We start from the raw sequence: 17,706 nt of genomic DNA, 5'->3' as shown, positions 1-17,706 counted from the left end.
CTGGGGCCACGTGCTCTGCAAGTGATGAGAGGACATCAAATGGGCACCCACATTCCACGACTCCCACCCCCTCCTTTCCAATGGGCTCAGCCAGGACGGCTGCCTGGGAAGGCAGAAAAGGGGACCACCACCCCATCTTCTGCGAAGGTCCCTGTGCTGACTCTCCACCCAGTCAGAGTGCATCTGACTGGTCCTCCCGGGCGACCTCACTACCTCGGGCCACGCAGAACACCCTGGCCTGGCTTGATGCAAATACTGTGCGATTTCCCGGGCTAAAATTACATCTTAGAGTCCGTTTTCATAAAAATGTGGTGACAGATTTAGGTGCCGGGAAGACGGAACTTTCTCACAAGGCATAGAAATGACCCAAACGGTTAAAATCAGCCGAAGGCCGGCCGTCAGCGGCCGCCAGAGCTGCCTCCTCTTTCCCAGCCTTGGCAAGGGCAGTGACCGCCCCCCCCCCCCCCGCCCCCGCCAGATGCTGGGCTTTGAGTGCTTCACCTCCAACACCACACAGAGAACCAGACAAGCAGCGCCCTCTCTCCACCACCCCCTCCACACACCCGTGTGCTTCTTCAACTTCTTTAGAAATGGCCACAACGTGTGTGTCCTGGGGGCGGGCCCCGTGGCTGGGCTCTGCCCCCCTGACAACACACAGAATCTGGACACAGGTCCCGATCTCCTCTTTTAAACACAGCCACGCCCTCTGAGCTCCAAGGTCGCTGCTGCTCTGACCTATGGACTCCAGGGCTGCTTCAGAAACCACCTGCAGCCCGCCCACCACTCCTCACTGTCCCCCTAAGTCCTACCACTGTACTTTAGATCCCAGATGACCCCCAGGGCCCAAGTGGTTGAGGCTGGGCCCACAGGGTGGGCTGTGCTCCTGTGTGGGTGTGTGACCTTTGGGGGAGGGCCCTAGGTCACTGGAGGTGTGTCTTCAACAGACATTGTACAACTCCCTGTTTCTTCTTCTTCTCTGCTCCTGATATGAGTCATTATCTTCCATCATAGTTTCTCATCAGAGGCCCAAAGTAATGGGGCAAAGATCAAGGATTGTATTTATAGAATCTTTAGAACAATGAGCCTTCTCTCTCTCTCTCTTTCTTTTTGTGTGTGTCAGTTGTGGGGCTTGAACTCAGGGCCCCGGCGCTCGCTGTCCCTGAGCAATTTCTGCTGGAGGCCAGCACTCTGCCACGTTGAGCCATAGCTCCATTTCCAAAATTCTGGTGGCTAATTGGAGGTCAGAGTCTCCACGCGCTTTCCTGCCTGGGCTGGCTTCAAATTGCCATCCTCCGATCTCAGCCTCCTGAGTCACTAGGATGACAGGCGTGAGTCACTGGTGACGGGCTGAACCTTTTCTCCTTGTAAGTGAATTCCCACAGGTGTATTTCATTACAGTGCCTGGAAACTAACAGCCCTCTCGTTCATTCTCCAGCTCCACAGCCTCTGAGGGGACCTGCTCCCTGACACCTCCTTTGTGCCACCATCTTGTGCTGTGTCTCCTGGCTCCCCTGAAATCCCATGCTATGCCTCTTCCTAGTCCCCTCCTTTCCCTTCCTCTCCCATACCCACACCTGCCCCCCACCCCCACCCCCGCCTTGCTCAGCACCTCACAATGCTTTCTCTTGCAAACGTGGGCAGGGGGAAGAGCCCTTAGCAAAGCCCCCAAACCACTGGCCGATGGTCTACAGCAACTATTTCTTGTTTCCCCCTCACCCGAGCCTAAAGATAGGTGTATCCCCATCTTACATCTGGGGAAATGGAGGCACAGACACTAATGGCTCCAGGTCCCGCCTCCTTAAGGGGGTGGAGCCAGGATGTATTGGAGTCCTGGGTCCCAGGGATCTTCTCTGCCCTCTCACCCGTCTGTTGTCAGGCATGACCACAGTGCTTGGATAATCGGGGGGGGGGGGACCCCTGATCTAGATGGAAACAAGCCACAATTATGGAATGTAATTAACGCTTCGCCAAGCAGCACTCTTCTGAAGAGGCCCTTCCAGACGTGGCCTAATGAATCACCGAGACATTCGCACATTCTGGCGCTGACGTCTAGGAAGCTGGGCCAAAGGCCCCACAAGTAATTAGTCCACTTAAGTAGGCTAAACGTTTCCCTGGCAATCTGGCTGATGCTTTGATGGGCTTCCTTCCGACTCGGAGCGCTGCCCCTGTGGATGTAATTCCTGCACACTCTCCAGATTCAATTCACCCCTTTCAGCCACTTGCTCCTGCGGGGAGTGGGGGCGGGAGGGGGCAGAGCAAGACAGGTAATCTACCAGACAGGCACCAGCTGAGATGCGAAAAGCAAGCCCCCCCCCTTCCTCCCCACCTGGCCAGACCCAGAGTCTCAGAAAAAGCAAGCTCAGCTCTTTCGGTTGTTCTTCCAGGAGTCCCCTCCCCTCCCCCCTCCCAGGTCTCCCCATTCCTCCCTGCACCCCCAAAGCCATCTCCTGTAGGATCTTCCTGCTTGGGTCCGAGGCCCTGCCGGAGAGGAAGTAACAGCCAGCACCTCCGTAGTCAGCCTGGGTGGCTCCGGCTCCCACTCCTAACCCATCCCTTCCCCTCGACGACCATTTAGAAAGCGCCTGCTGTGTGCTGGGCCCTGCTCCTGCTCCGCATGCTCCAAGGGGAGCAGGGCCTGCAGGAGAGGAAAGGCTCAGCCCTGTGGGGCCGGCAGATGACAAGATAAATACTGAGCCAGAGTCCCGGAGCCGGGACACGACGGGATGAGGGACGAAACACCGGTGGGGAGGGTCGGGGAAGACCTCCAGACCACGACGATGGAGACCAGATCTGCGGGACGCTCAGCAGGGGCCGGAGGGACACGTGGAGTACAGCCTTCACCAGCAAGGGCGAAGGCCCTGTGCTAGAAGGCCGGCAAGCAGGGGAGGAGCCCTGGGAGACAAGGTCAGCCGCCTTAAGGAAGCCTGATCAGCTGGCACTGGTGGCCATTGGAGAGACTGCTTTTTTCCTTTCAAGATGGGCGCCTAGGGCCGGCTCTGAGCAGCGGAGGGATAGACTCCATTTTTGCAGGACCTGTCAGTACCCAGGCGGAAGAGACTAAAAGCATCTAAGAGACACCAGTCACCTTCCGAAATCTCTGATTCTTCAAGTCTACCCTCTTCCCCAAGTGCCGGTGACAAGGGACGAAGGGGCATGGGGTGGCAGAAATAACAAAAGACACAATGTGGACCATCCTTGGCTGGTGGGGTTCGGGGGGGGCTTGGGAGCCAGGCATGTGGGGGGGACATGGTTGAGATTTGACCGAAGCAAATGGGAGACATGGAAGCCTTCTGCACAGGAAGCACCTTGCTGAATCCATCCCCCACCTTACCAGACACATGGGCGGGGGCGGGGGGAGGGGGGCACCCGGGGGCCACGATGAGCTGCCCCCACCCCCGACACAGACCTTGACCATCAACCTGACCCGAGGGAGAAGCCCCCGGGAGACAAGCAAAGCCCTCTCCCAGGGGCTGCGGAGGGGCCCTGGCTTATCAGGGATTCGGCCCCCAGAAATCTCATGGTGGGTGACAGGACAGCTACCTATGCTTCTTGTCAGCTGCCCACGGCCCATCTGCCTGTGTTGATAATTCTGCGTGGTTCCTAATGATGTTATAAATATCCAAATGGCCCTTGGCAGAAAGATAAAAAGGGCTCCATTGGGAGGTGGTGGGAGAGAGTAGGTCACTGGGGGTGGGGGGAAAACATGTGATTGGAGGCTGGATCTTGCCCTGCCCCTTCCGGCCACTGATCTACCCTGCTTCCTGTCAGCCATGAAGCGAAATACTCTCCCGCCATTATGTTCCCACCCAAGAAGAGCCAAAGGACCAACCGATCCAGGGCTGAACACCCTGAAGCTGGGAGCCCACACAGACCTCTCCTCATCCTGTGGGATGTTTCTCTCAGGTATTTTGGTCACAGCCGTGCAAAAAGCAGCTAGTATTGCCACGTCCCCCTCCGACGGAGCTCCCTGCGGAGGGACAGGCCGTATAGCAGGGACAAGACCAAAACGGCCCTCAGCCCACCCTGCAGCCTTCAGGAGGGCTTGGGGCTGCAAGTGAACCCCTTCGGGTGGGATTGCTCAAGAGTTGGAGGCAACAGATAGACACAGATCGGGGATGGCTGGTGCCCTGGTGGGCAGGGGCTGAACCTACCTCTCGCCACTGCTTGTTCTCCATCCCTTGAGTATACATGACACACACTGGAAGAGAGAAGAGGAAAAAAGTCAATTACTACTCCAGGCCATGGGAACCCCGGATGGAAAGGGACCCTGGCTGAGATGGCCTGGAGCCTGGATTGCTCTGGGACGTGGGCAGAGTAGCTACTGTGGGCACCGGGATGTCGATGTGTGGATGTGTGTTTGTTGTTGCGACATCCCCTCAGCCCCACAACTCATGTCTAGGCATCAGTTCACAGGCGTCAGCTTGGCACTGCACCGGACAGGCCTCTCCTTTGGCATGCTTTCGAGGAGGGGTGGCCACCGCTCACTGCTAAGCAGGCGGGCAGGCATAACGGAGAACAGTGTGGCAGAGGTAGGGTAGGAGGGCATCTGAAAGCACAGGGTCCCTTTGCACCCAAACAGTCCCACCAGGCCTGTGACTCTCACTACTCCCCTTTGACTGATGGGGAAACCGAGGCTCAGAGGAGCCCAAAGACCTACCCAAGGCCTACACACATTGCTGGGGGCTAGAAACCTGCACTCCAAACCCAGCAACTGTCACACCCGACCACAGCCAATCAGGGCTCAGAACTGTACTGGTTTCAGCCAGCCGCGAGTGGCTCACGCCTGTCATCCCAGCTTCTCGGGAGGCTGAGACCTGACAGTGGTGTTTTGAAGCCAGAAAAGTCCATGAGACTTTCACCTCTAGTTAACCACCCCAAACCCAGAAAACCTAGCCGTGGAAGTGTGGGTCAAGTAGTAAAGCACTAGCCTTAAAGGGAAAAAAACTCAGGGGCAGAGCCAAGGCCCTGAGTTCAAGCCCCACGACCAACACACACTCCCCCCCAACACACGCGTGTGCACACATACACACACACGAACTGTACCATTCTCCCTGGTGCAGCAGACATCTTGCCCCTAACACCCCAGCCTCTCCCAACCCTCTGGGTCCCCCACGAGGCTTCACAGGTCGGGGGGCTGGGCAGGGCCACCCCCGGCTCTCCTTCTCCTGTTTGCGGCCCGCAGTGACACCTGGGCAGCCCTGCCACACATGGACAGTCACGGTCACGGCCAGCATTGTGACTGTGACTACAGTGGGACTTACATGGGTCTGACTTGGAAAACATGTCTTTGTCCAAAAGGTTCCTGAAAGAAAACAGAAGGGGGGTCAGCAAGGCAGAGGGGAGGGGGGTGTCGGGCCTCCGGCTGGTCCTGATCCCCGGCTGCAGGCTGCCTCTGGCCCCAGGGTAGCAGAGCTCAGCTACGTCCCTCGGCCTGGGAGGCCGGCCCTGTGGAGACCCCCGTGCTGTCTTCTGCTCTCCTCTCACCCCCAGCCTGCCCTCCCCATCCCGCTGGCACCCCAGCCCTCCGCCGGTCCCCAGGAAACCATCCGATGAACCTCCCAGCCCACCGCGGAACACACGACGGGTGAGGCAGCTCCTCAGAGCCGGCACGGCGACCCAGATGCGAGGCCCAGCGGACCTAGAACCATCCCCCCAGGGGTGCACTTCCAAATGTGAGGGGTGCCTGTCTTCCCTGACGGCTGCCGGGGTGGGATCTCCAGCCCAATGAGCGGGAAAATAATGGGGAGACGGGGCTCTACGAAAGAGGCAGGTTTAGTTTCCAGTTCTCCCATGAAACTCCAACTATAGAAAATTCTAGGATGTTCAAGCCGGGAGGACCTCGCAGATGCCTTTCCCAACTCCTTCGACGCAGCAGGACTGTGACACGCAGGGACAACCACAGGCTCCTCCCAGGCCCGGATGTCCGCCACACGTGGGTGAGGACAGGGGACAGGGTTAGCTGTCGTGAGCAGACCAGTCGGAGAGTGAGGCCCAGGATTTCCATTGTGTGTGTGTGTGTGTGTGTGTGTGTGTGTGTGTGTGTGTGCAAGAGAGAGACAGCGGGAGGAAGACATGGTATCTTATCCCCAAAGACAAGGAAATGGGGCTGCCTGCTTTTCAGCAGGGCCAGAGGCCCGCAGCTCTGAAACACTGCCGCTGCTATTCATTATGACAGTCTTCTGGCACTGGGGTTTGAACCCAGGACTGTGAGGTGCTAGCAAAGTGCTTTACCACTGAGCTATAGCTCAAGAGTCTTCTTTATGCAGCCCAGGACGGCACTGACTTTGCAATGCCCCTACTTCAGCCTTTCCCGCGCCAGGGTTACAGGTGGGCACCACCACACCTGGCTACAATTATTCTTACCACCTTTCCAGAACCTTCCCACCCTCCTTCCTCAATGTGCCTCTCCTGGCTACTTCCCCCCCAAACCACATCCCCCTCCCCTGAGCTCCCAGACAGTCCCTGGAGTGTGCGGAGTTTCCATTGGCTGAGGCCTGGCCCCGCCCCCAGCCTTAGCCCCGCCCCCTCCATCCTGTCCCTCCCCCCAGCCCTGAGGACCCTGGGCCCCCACACCCAAGTCCCCTTTACTGTCACCCATCTTTCCCCCAACTCCTGTCCTGACGGACACGGGGGACCGTGGGGCCAGGTCAGCTCGGCCTGGAAATGTGGCCGTCCACCATGAAACCTTCTCGGGCTCACTCGCCCTTGCACCCAGGTTTACACAGGCAGATCCTCACTCCAGGAAATGGAAACAAGAGGTGTGTTGTTTGGTTGGGTTTTTTTTTTCTTTGTTAAAGGGAAAAAGAAAAGAAGGCAGATCCTTGGGGCTGTTCCCAGAGTCTGGTTTTGTGGGTCTGGAGCAGGGCCCAGACGTCAAGTTTCAATAGGGATCCTCCTGTCAGCCCTCTGGCTAGTGTGTTTATGTGGCTTGTTTTTTGTGTCAGTACTGGGGCTTGAACTCCTGCCCTCCCTTAGGTTTTTCCACTCAAGACTGTCGTGTGACTACTTGAGCTACACTTGTACTTCCAGTTTTTTGCTCCTTAGTTGGAGATAGGAAGAATCTCGTGGAGTTTTCTGTGCAGGCTACCTTTAAACTTCAACCCTCAGATCCCAGCCTCCCGAGTAGCCAGGAGTACCGGCGTGAGCCACCAGTGCTCCCGCTCCTCCTCCTCCCCTTCCCCCCTTCTTCTTGTGACCAGTCCTGGGGCTTGAACTCAGGGCCTGAGCGCTGTCCCTGAGCTTCTTTTGCTCAAGGCTAGCGCTCTGCCACTTGAGCTACGGCGCCACTTCCGGCCATTTTCTATATATGTGGTGCTGAGGAATGGAACCCAGGGCTTCAGGCATGCTAGGCAAGCGCTCTACCGCCAAGCCGCCTTCCCAGCCCCTCGTCCTTATTTTTTTGGAACAACTTCCTCCGTGCCCCAGGCTGACCTCAAATCCACTCTCTTCCCGCCTCTGTGCTGGGATGGCAGGCGTGCTCCATCCTGCAATCTCAGAGCCTTCACTGCCGCTGGCCACGGACCCCAGCATAGGCCTGCGCGGTGCTTCGCGGCTCCTCCCCAGCCAAGCCCTGCCCTGGGTCCCCACTCACCCGATCCCCAGCACCTCAGGCTCAGAGACTAAGTTCCCTCAGCCACACAGTCAGCCCGCAGCCTGGGGGGGGGGCAGGGGACCGGGTCTTTTGTCCCAAGGAGGGGGCCCCCACCACGGACGAAAGCCCAGCCCCCCAAATGCCTTTGCCTCCACTTTCTGTTTTTGGAGAGCTCAAAGGGAAAAGAAAAAAATATTCCAACAGATAAAATGTATTTTTTTCCCCCAAAGAGCACGAAGCCCTTCTTCAGCTGTCTACCCAGCAGTAGCGCGGAGCTCCGCTTCTTTTGTTCCTTAAATCAGGCCCGGGGGGAAGCAGAGCTGGGCCCCCCCCCCCCAGGCTGCCCATTCTCCGCTCGCTCTCCAGGGAGGAAAGGAGGCCGTGGGGAGTCAGGAGTCCCCGGAGCACTGGAGAGGCCAAAAGACAGCCCCCGAGCGGGGCGCCAAGCACACCGGGCCGGGCCCCCCGCGCTGCAGGCTGAGCCTCTCTGCCCCGCCCCGCGGGCTGGAAGGCTTCCATCAACTCAATTCCCACAGAGACTCCGAGGTCAAGAAAAGATGTTTTCAGGGGCTGGGAGTGTGGCTTCGTGGTCGAGTGCTTGCCTTGCAGGCATGAGGCCCTGGGTTCGATTCCCCAGCACCACATATATAGAAAAGGGCCAGAAGGGGCGCTGTGGCTCAAGTGGCAGAGTGCTAGCCTTGAGCAGAAAGAAGCCAGGGACAGTGCTCAGGCCCTGAGTTCAAGCCCCAGGACTGGCCAAAAAAAAAAGGGCAATTTCCCCTCTCAGGGGCCTCTGAGTTGTTATTATTAGTGATTGTAATGTTGTCTCTCCCCAGCTGTGTGGCCAAGGGAGGAGCAGAGGGTGGGGTCCCCATGGGGTCCCAGGGGCCCCCCACGCAGTCTTCACTGGGACACCAGGTGGCTGACCTGCCTCACGGAGGGGGAGGGGAGCCGGTGGCTTAGAGCTGGCCATGGGCAGCCATTGTGTCCCCCCTTCCCTTCCAGATTCTTCCCACCCCCCACCACATCGGCCCTCAGGCTTCCCCAGGCTGACACCACAGTTCTCACTCCCAAGCTCCAAGCCCTCCCCCTCCCCACCCCAGTCCATTCCCGTCACGGCAACCGGAGCACCTTTGTTTTGTGTGTTTGTCTTACAGGGTTTGTGCCTGGTATCAGGGCTTGAATTCGGGGCCTTGGGCGTTTCTGCTCAGCTTTCTTGCTCAAGGCTGGTGCTCTGCCATTTGAGCCACGCCTCTCGCTCGGCTTTTTGCTGGATCATTGGAGATGGCATCTCATGGACTTTTCTGCCCCAGCTGGCTTCGAACTGCCAGCCTCCGGATCTCAGTCTCCTAGAGTAGCGAGGGTTCCTGGCGTGAGCCACCAGCACGGCAGACAGCTGTTAACGGACTGAATCAAATTGTTCCATGTGTTCCACAGGCCGAGGTCTGCACCCCCTGGTGCATCTCCACCGTGGCAGAGGGCTTGCCTAGCCGGGGGTCCATGCCTCCTACTACAGAGACTAACAGTGAAAAAGGAGAGCCTGGTGCCCGTGGCTCACACCTGGAATCCTAGCTACTCAGGAGGCTGTGACCTAAGGATTGCGGTTCAAAGCCAGCCTGAGCTGAAAAGTCGTGCGTGCCGGTGACGGTGCTCCTGGCTTTCCATTCACTGGCACTCACGATGGCTGTTCACAGGGGCTGGCCCGGGACCCGCCCACCTCTCAGCAGGAAGCCGGGGCCTTCTGCTCTCCCTCAGGCCCTGCAGGGGCTGCTGGTCCAGGGAAAGGGGTGCCAGGGGGAGTGAGAGCCACCCTGTGGGGCTTTGCAATCACCCCAAGCCCTTTGTCCTTGCCTGGAAAGCAAGCAGGAGGACAGGCAGCCAGCCATCGGTCCCCTGACCCCACGAACAGTGGCCGTCCACCGACTACAGGACAACCCCAGGAGCCGCTCTCTAAGAGCTAGCCACTCTCTCTACCCAGGGGCAGCACTCCCGTTAACTCGGTTCTGATAGAGTTCCCCTAACACCGAAGAACAATACGCCCCTGGGGCGGAGGATTCAGCTTAGTGGAAGAGGGCCTGGCTTAGGGCAAGGCCTTGAGTTCAGTCATCCACTCTGCGAAAAACAACATCAACAACAACAAGAAAAAGCAAACGGCTGCTTAAAGTCGTTTAAAGACTGCTTAAAGACCTTCGTTTAAGCACTAAAGCTGTGCTAAGAAATTTAGGGAGGAACTGTGCTTTTTCAGATAAAAGCAGCTTTCCAGAGAGGCCTTTTACTGTCATTGGATGTGACTGGAAGGCCTGGTGCAGAGGCAGCCGTTCTGTAACCATGCGGCTCGGTAATGATAGATGGGCTCTTCGAAGCGGAAGTGGTGTGACCAGCCAGCCCTAAGGCACGTTGCCTCCAGACTCTCTGTGACCTGAGAGAAACCAGCGCGTCTCAAGTTTAAGCCATCAACGTGAGCTCACCTTTTCTTCGTTATAGTGGAAGCATTCCTAACTGAACCTGACTCCCCTCTCTGCCAGGGACGTCTCCAGCTTCATTTCCCCCACTTCTTCCCTCCCTCTGAGGGATCATGGTAGCTGCGACCATCCCATGTGGTACCAAGCCAAGGCTGGCTCTATTCTGCGGCCTCCCTGCCCACTTCTGAGTTTGCCTCTCAGAAACACAGGCCTCCCTCGGCAAGCCGGCCTCTCTCATCCCTGGGACGCTTGACCATCCCCATCCTAGCGATACCCAAGCCCCACCATGGTCGTCATGGAGACCGAGTCTTAACATCAAGAAACCCTCAGTGGCCGGGCACCTGTGGCTCCTGCCTGTCATCCTAGCTACTCAGGAAGCTGAGATCTGAGGATGGCGGTTCAAAGCCAGGCAGGGCAGGAAAGTCCCTGAAGCTCTTGTCTCCAATAAATTACTCAGAAAAAGCCGGAAGCGGCTCTCTGGCTCAAGTGGCAGAGCGCCTAGCCTTGAGCACAGAGAGGCTCAGGGACAGCACCCAAGCCCTGAGTTCAAGCCCCAAGACTGGCAAAAAAGAAAGGAAGGAAGGAAGGAAGGAAGGAAGGAAGGAAGGAAGGAAGGAAGGAAGGAAGGAAGGAAGGAAGGAAACCCTCAGGGCTCTGAGTCTGAGGAACTGAATCTGGATGCTCTTCAGGAATAAACTAGCTGTGTGACCTTGGGCAGGCCCCCTAGCCTCTCTGAGCCTCGATTCCTTAATCAACAAAAAGACTAAACACTACTCTGTGTCTTATGGGGGAATATTCAAAATATATAGTCGCGTAGGGCGCCAAGTGGCTCACACCTGTAATCCTAGCTACTTGGGAGGCTGAGATCTGAGGACTGTGTTTTGGGCAGGAAAGTCCATGAGACTTTTATCTGCACTTAATCACCACAAAGCTATAGAAGTGGTGCTGTGGTTCAAGTGGCAGAGCACTGGCCTTGAGTGAAAAAGCCAAGGGACCAGTACCCAGGCCTCGAGTTCAAATCCCAGTACATTCACAAATGCACGCACACACACACACACACACACACACACACACACAGAGTAAGCTATGCTAGACAGAAGTCAAGAGCCCAGAAGTCCCACCCCCACGAGCGCGCCTGCGTAGCTGCTCCCTTAGTGCCAGAACCTGGGCTGGTGGGTCCTGTGGGTGCCAGGTGGGATTTAAAAGGAGATCACAGTGATGTGTGTAGCCCCCCGCTGAGGGCCCCTCATTGGAAAGGGCTGCGCCCCCCGGGGCTGAAAGTCACTGCATCCAGCAACCAATAAGACGCCAGCGCTTTACTGTCAGAGCAGCAACCATGTCCATTCTGCCCAGCAACCCCAGGCGGGTGGCACTGGCTTGGGCCTGGTGAGGGCCAGAGCCCGCCCCGCCTGGCCTTCAGAGGGACTCCCCAAAACCAGGAGGTGCTGGCGCCCTGCTGCCGGCGGGAGGGTCAGAGGCTGCAGATCGCAGGCGCCGTTCGGTGCTCTCCTAGCTCTGCCAACCCGGTGCCTTGGGGCGGTTCAGTTAACCAGACCTCTTGGTCCTAGTGCTGGCCTGTGACAGCTGCCACCAGGCCCCTGGGGCCCGCCCTCCCCCATGCCACCCGCCCCCTGCTGGCAGAACGCACGCCCAGGGGGCACGCTCAGCGCCAGCCCCATGCCAACCCGAGCAGACGGAGGCAACCAGCACCGGGACCGAGGCCAGAGCTGCCCCTCGCCACCCCCCCCCCCCCCCCCCCCCCCGCTAGCTAGCCGGGCGAGAGCCGGAGAGCCGGCTGGAGGAGCCGGCGGCCGCCGCCCACCTTCGGGAGCCTCCGGCTCCATCTGCGGCGCTGGGCTGGGTCTCGCTCCCGGCTGGACGCTGCCAGAGTGCCCGGGTCGCAAGGCACACTGAGCGAGGCGCGTGGTGCTCACACGTGGACGTGTGGAAAGCCCTTTGTCTAGCTACTTAAAGAGAATTTGTTTTTGTAATGAGGAAGAACGCTGAGAAATGAGGATCGCAGTCCAAAGCCAGCCTGGGCAGGAAAGTCCACGAGACTCTAATCTCCAAGAAACCACAAAATCAAGTGGGAGAGCACCAGCCTTGAGCAAAAACAAAATTTTTAGAAGAGCTCAAGGAGAGGGTGTGGAGGTGGCTTAGCGGTAGAGTGCCTGCCTGGCTTTCATGAAGCCCTGGGTTCGATTCCTCAGCACCACATACACAGAACAAGCCAGAGATGGCGCTGTGGCTCAAGTGGTAGAGTCCTAGTCTTGAGCAAAAGAAGCTCAGGGACAGCGCTCAGGCCCTGGGTTCAAGCCCCAGGACTGGCAAAAATAAAAATAAAAAAAAAAAGGAGCAAAGCACAGCAGTACAGACCCCAGCATCCCCCATGGCTGCTGAGTCCTGAAAACTGACAGGACATTTGGGGAAAGGACAGGGACGGGTGAGCTCTGACCGAGTGGCCGGCAGAGTCAGGAAAGGTCTGGAAGAAAGAGCTTGTGGCTTGGGGGGGGGGGGTCTTCGGAGTCATTGCCTGCGGGGTTCACACCCTCAGCCACTGTGCCAAACAACCCAAACCTTGCAGATCTTCAGCCCTCTGTTGCCCAACGGTCACTGACTGGGGTGAACTCTAGCTGAGCCAGGGTGTTCTTGACCTGAAGCGGGGGTGTCAACACAAGCTCTGCCTTCTGGGGCCGGGCTGTGTGGCTCTGTGCTCAGCTGAGCGTGCCCAGGACAGGCCGGGCTCTCCCGACCCCACCCCAGCACAGGGTACAGAGCTTGGGGGGTCCTGCTGCGGCCGCAGGAGAGAGGGGAGACAAGACGGCCATTCCGTCTTTCCTGCCCAGCTGCGCCCCCCTGCCGGCCCCACCGCCCGCAGCCCCGGCTGGGTCACATGGATGCTTTGCACCCCAAGGGCTCTTCTCTTGGGGTGGCAGGGTGGCAGGTGTCGGGAGAGGGGGGGATTTGACCGTGGCATAAACTACAGTTGGGATCTCCACTGGGTGCCAGGCACGGCCCTGCGCATGAAGCTTCTCCCGGAAGACATGGACCTGGCCAGTGGGGAAACTGAGGCTCAAAACTTACCACAGGTGGTGAATCAGACAGTCTGCTACTAAAGGCCGGGCTCTGAGAGCCACGCGGGCCTCGCTCTCCCCTCCTCTCCACCAGAGTGGCAGGTTTGAGGGTGGGAGGCCTACACCTGAGACGTCTAAGGGGGTCTACCCTCGGCACAGCCGTGACCCTGCGACCCACGGGGCTCCCCTGGAAGCCAGTGGGGAGAGCCGGTGTCTGGCGGGTGAGCAGTGGGGTGCACAGGGCCAGGGAGGCGAAAGTTCAGCCTGGAGAGCAGGCTGCTCAGAGGCCCGGAGGCGGGAAGGCTCGGGTGACAGTGACTCTGAAGACTGAAGACGACAGGCATGCGACAGGCGTGATGGAAGGCAGGGAGGGGGCGCGGGCAGGAGGAGGGCAGGCGGTGGCAGCTGCTGACGGAGGAGGTGAAGACTGGAGCTAAGGGGCCATCAGGGGTCTCCTGGGAGAGTTAAGGCCGTGAGCAAGAGACAGCAGGGAGAGTGGGACCCGGCGGGGGGGGGGGGGGGGCTTTGGGGAGCTGTCACAGGACCCCCTGGAGGGCCTGGCTGGGGGCTCCATTGTTGGCACCTTGCCAGCCCTCACTCTCAAGTACTCAGAAGAAAGCCACCCCCCGCCCCCCCAATCTCCACGCCAGACTCTCTTCCACACCAACCCTGCATGCGGGGTTCTGCCCGAATCTCCGCAGTGTCACAACTTTGTAATAAACACAGCAATTAATAAATACAGGGTGGACAAAGAGCCTGACCTGGAGGGAGGCAGGGTGGGTGACTTGGAACCGGGGTGCAGCCAGGGCTCCCCAAATACCGCTGTTTGGGGGGGGAGAGTGGGCTTCCAGGATGGGCTATGTCCCCTGCCCTGCGGGGACCCCGGCGGCAGCCACAGAGGGGCTGCGGCAGAGCTCCCCACTTCTCCACGCCCACCCTCCCGCTACGTGGGAGGGCCCTCCCCCCTCAGCTAGGTGAACCTGAGAGCGCCGCGTTCACGAGAGAGGAGTTACCCCAAACCCTGTGTGACACGACTGAGGATGGGGGGGGGGGAGAGTCCACAAACATATTCCTCCTACCTTGTTCTAAAATTTCACACCATTGCCCCTGCCTTAGGCTTGAGATTTCTGACCCAAGTTGGCGGTGCTTTTTGTTTTTTAAGTTGGGGGTCCCCCCCCCACTCCGATGGAGGAAGCCTTCGGAGTCCCTTGGGGTGAGGGGGGTTCTGGGCAGAGACCACCAGGAAGGAGAGGGAGGGACGGGGGAGGGACCCCCGGGACAAAGCACTCCATTTGGGGAGGATCTGACTAGAGAGAGCCGGCGGGGAGACCCCGGGGCCGCCTCCCCGCCTCGCCCCTTTCTCTTTCCGGGCCCGTGGACCCCCCGTTCCTGGGTCTTTATGTCATCTCGGAAGCAGCGACCCGGAGCGCAAACTTTCCAGGCTCTGACCCCAGCCTGGGGTCCCCCTTCGGCCGTGACCCCCCCCCACCCCGGCAGCCGGCGAGGGGCTCCGGGCCGGGGCCGGCGCGCGCTCCGGGAAGGGGGCTCGCGGAGGAAGGGGGCGCGGCGGCGGGGGGACCCGGGCGGCGGGCGGCTCACCTGCAGGACACGGTGATCTCCACCTTGGTGGCCGGGATGCTGCCCGCCAAGGAGTCGAACTCGCTCAGCGACGCCATGTCCTCGGGCTGCTCCATCACCCGCCGCGCCCCCACCCCAAATCAGGCGATCCCGGCGGCGCGGTCCGCGCCTCCTGCGGGCGGGCGGGCGGGCGGGCGCGGAGAGGGGGCGTGGGCAGCGGGAGAGGCGGGGGCGGCGGCGCGGGGCGAGCCGCGGAGGGGCGCGGGCGCGGCGCGCGGGGGGCCCGGGGCGCCGCGGGGACGGGGCACGGGGGTGGCGCGCGGCGGCGGCGGCGGCGGGAGAGGGGCGCGCGTCCGCGGGGCGCGGGCGGGGCGGGGGCGCGGGCGGCGGCGGCGGGGCGAGGATCCCCCGGGCGCCGGGTCTGCGCCGCCTCGGGCTGGGGCTGGGCGCCGGCGGGAGCGGGGCTGGGACGCGGCGGCGAGCGCCACCTCCTCGGCTGGGGATCGGGCTCCGGGGCGCCCCGACTGCGGGAAAATCAAATGTGCCCGGAGCCGCCGCCTCCCGCCTCCCGCCTCCCGCCTCCCGGGCGGGCCGCGCGCCGGGGCCGCCCGCAGGGGCCGGGGCGGGGCCGCGGGCGGGGGCCGCGCGCGGGGCGAGGGTGTGCGGGCGGGCGGGGCGCCCGTGCCCGCGCGTGGCGGGCGTGGGGACGCGGCTCCGGGGCCGGGGCCAGCCGCGGAGGGTCCCCCGCTGGGGAAGCGGGGCGCGGGGCCCGGTGTGCGCCCGCCTGGGGCGGCTCTCAGCCCGGGTGCTCGCTCTCCGTCTCCTCCCCGAGGCGGGTCGGGGAGACCCCGGCGACGGGGAGGGGGGCGCCGGGTCGCCCCCCAGGGCTTTGGGGCCCAGGTCGCGGGGTCACGGCCACCCAAAACACACAGCGCCCTCCTCCTCCCCTCCCTCCCCCCCTCCTTCCCCTCCCCCTCCCCCATGTCCTCCAGAGGCTGCCAGCTTCCCCCCTCCCCACAGGCTGGGCGACCCCTGGGGCTCCAGGCCGGACCCCGAGCTGGGCGGCCGCGCAGGTAGACTCGACTCCACCCGCCCCTCAGTGCCCACCGCCCGCAGTGCCCGCTGCGCCCCCCGGGAGGCCTGAAGTCTCAGGAGGCACCCGACACGGGGCAGCCCCCGCATTCTGTTTGGAAGCACTTTGCAATCCATCAGACACAGCTAGAGTGGAAAACAAACCCGAAGACGGGATTCTGCTGGGCACGGGCGGCGCTCACACCTGCGAGCCTCTGGGTGACCATCAAGGCCAGCGCTGGAGCAGTGGCTCGAGTGGTAGGGCACTAGCCTTGAGCAGAGAAAACACACGTGCCAGGCCCTGAGTTCAAGTCCTAGTCCCAGGCTCGCGCCTGTGTGCCTGCACACATACAGGTCACACTCCTGGGACTGTTTCCCTGTGGCCCGGATCCTTCGGATCGGGTGGATTCGGTTCTGCCAACCGGGGGCCCCCAGCAAAGGGCAAAGGCACCCCAGTTCCCCAAGGTGCGAGGAGACACTGTGGACGGAGCAGGGGCTGGAGGCCTCACCGTGGGGTTTGGGAGTGAGGCTCTTCCTCCACAAAGAACGAGTCAGACTCCTTTTCTGTGGTTTTACTATTATTTTTACGTTTTATCATTTTTAAATTCACAGCAGAGTCCAGTCTAAACCACGACATGCAGCTTGAACCACATGTTGGAAAACAACGTTTTCCACGTGTTTCTAAGATGATTATTCTGTGTAGTAGTAAAACAGAACAGCAAAGCATGATGTAAACTTTCCATTCCAGAGGTTTGTGTGTTTTCTTAGGATGAAATTGTTAGTGACACCTAACAAAACTGTACAAAAATTTATTTTTTGGGGGGTGGCAGCATTGAAGTTTGATTTTAGGGCTTTGTATGGCTTAGGCAGGCACCCTACCACTTTGGCTACACCCCAACCCTTCTTGCTTTACTTATTTTTTGTAGGCTCTGGTGCTTACTGCCAGCGAGGCATTGGGCCATAATTCTCCTGCCTCCCTTGAAGCAGGGATTACAAGCACCATGCTAGGCCCTCCCACTGGTTGCTTCTCCTGAGGAGCTGGATTCGAGTCTCCATGGCCCCTTCCTCCCTGTACCTGACCCAGACTGCTCAATTGTAGGGGTTCTGCATTCAGTCCATGTTTGCTAATAAGCACTTGCTATGTGTCTTGTCAGGTGTTACAGCTACTTTGCTAATAATAATCACCACTATGTTCTTTTCAAAGAACTGGCCAGATACTACTCTTAGTTGTGCTTTATTTTTATTTTTTTGGCCAGTCCTGGGGCTTGAACTCAGGGCCTGAACTCTGTCCCTGGCTTCTTTTTGCTCAAGGCTAGCACTCTACCACTTGAGCCATAGCGCCACTTTTGGCTTTTTCTGTTTATGTGGTGCTGAGAAATCGAACCCAGGGCTTCATGCATGCTAGACAAGCACTTTACCATTAAGCCACATTCCCAGTTCTTAGTTGTGCTTTTTTAAAGGTATTATTCATGTTCCATAAAATCACCATTTAAAAGTTTGTAGTTCAGCCAGACACTGGTGACTCACATCCGTAATCCTGCCTGGTCAGGAGGCTGAGATCTGAGAATTCACAGTTCAAAGCCAGCCCAGACAGGAAAGTCTGTGAGACTCTTTATCTCCAATGAACCACCAGAAAACCAGAAGTGGAACTGTGGCTCAAAGTGGTAGAGCACTAAACTTAAAGGAAAAGCTCAGGGACAGCACTCAGGCCCTGAATTCAAGCCCCATGACCAATAGGAAAGAAAAAAAAAAAAGTTTGTGGTTCAAATCTGGTATTCACACCTGCAATCCTAGCTACCCAGGAGGCTGAGCTAGGAGGACCATCAGTTCAAAGCCAACCTGGGAAAGTCCATCAGACTCTTATCTACAGTTAACCACCCAAGAGCTGGAAGTGGAGATGTGGCAAGAATGGTAGAGCACTGGCCCTGAG

The 17,706-nt window shown here is 59.4% G+C and overlaps 1 protein-coding gene across 2 annotated transcripts in view; it reads right to left on the bottom strand.

Annotated features, from left to right (window-relative positions):
• Positions 1-14,904, bottom strand: part of Cpne5 (copine 5) — a 65,746-nt gene extending 50,842 nt beyond the window's left edge. The window contains exons 1-3 of one of the 2 annotated variants that reach the window (XM_048347851.1): positions 14,727-14,904; positions 5,262-5,302; positions 4,152-4,198 (exon numbers count right to left, since the gene is read on the bottom strand). In XM_048347851.1, the coding sequence (XP_048203808.1) occupies positions 4,152-4,198; positions 5,262-5,302; positions 14,727-14,821 (183 nt within the window). In that variant the 5' untranslated portion in view covers positions 14,822-14,904. The remainder of the gene's footprint in view (positions 1-4,151; positions 4,199-5,261; positions 5,303-14,726) is intronic. The other variant, XM_048347850.1, reaches the window with a different exon arrangement.
• Between the last annotated feature and the right edge of the window lie 2,802 nt (positions 14,905-17,706).

Source organism: Perognathus longimembris, chromosome 6, assembly GCF_023159225.1.
Source record: "Perognathus longimembris pacificus isolate PPM17 chromosome 6, ASM2315922v1, whole genome shotgun sequence".
Classification (NCBI taxonomy): Eukaryota; Metazoa; Chordata; class Mammalia; order Rodentia; family Heteromyidae; genus Perognathus; species Perognathus longimembris.
This window is presented reverse-complemented; position numbering and strand designations above follow the sequence as displayed.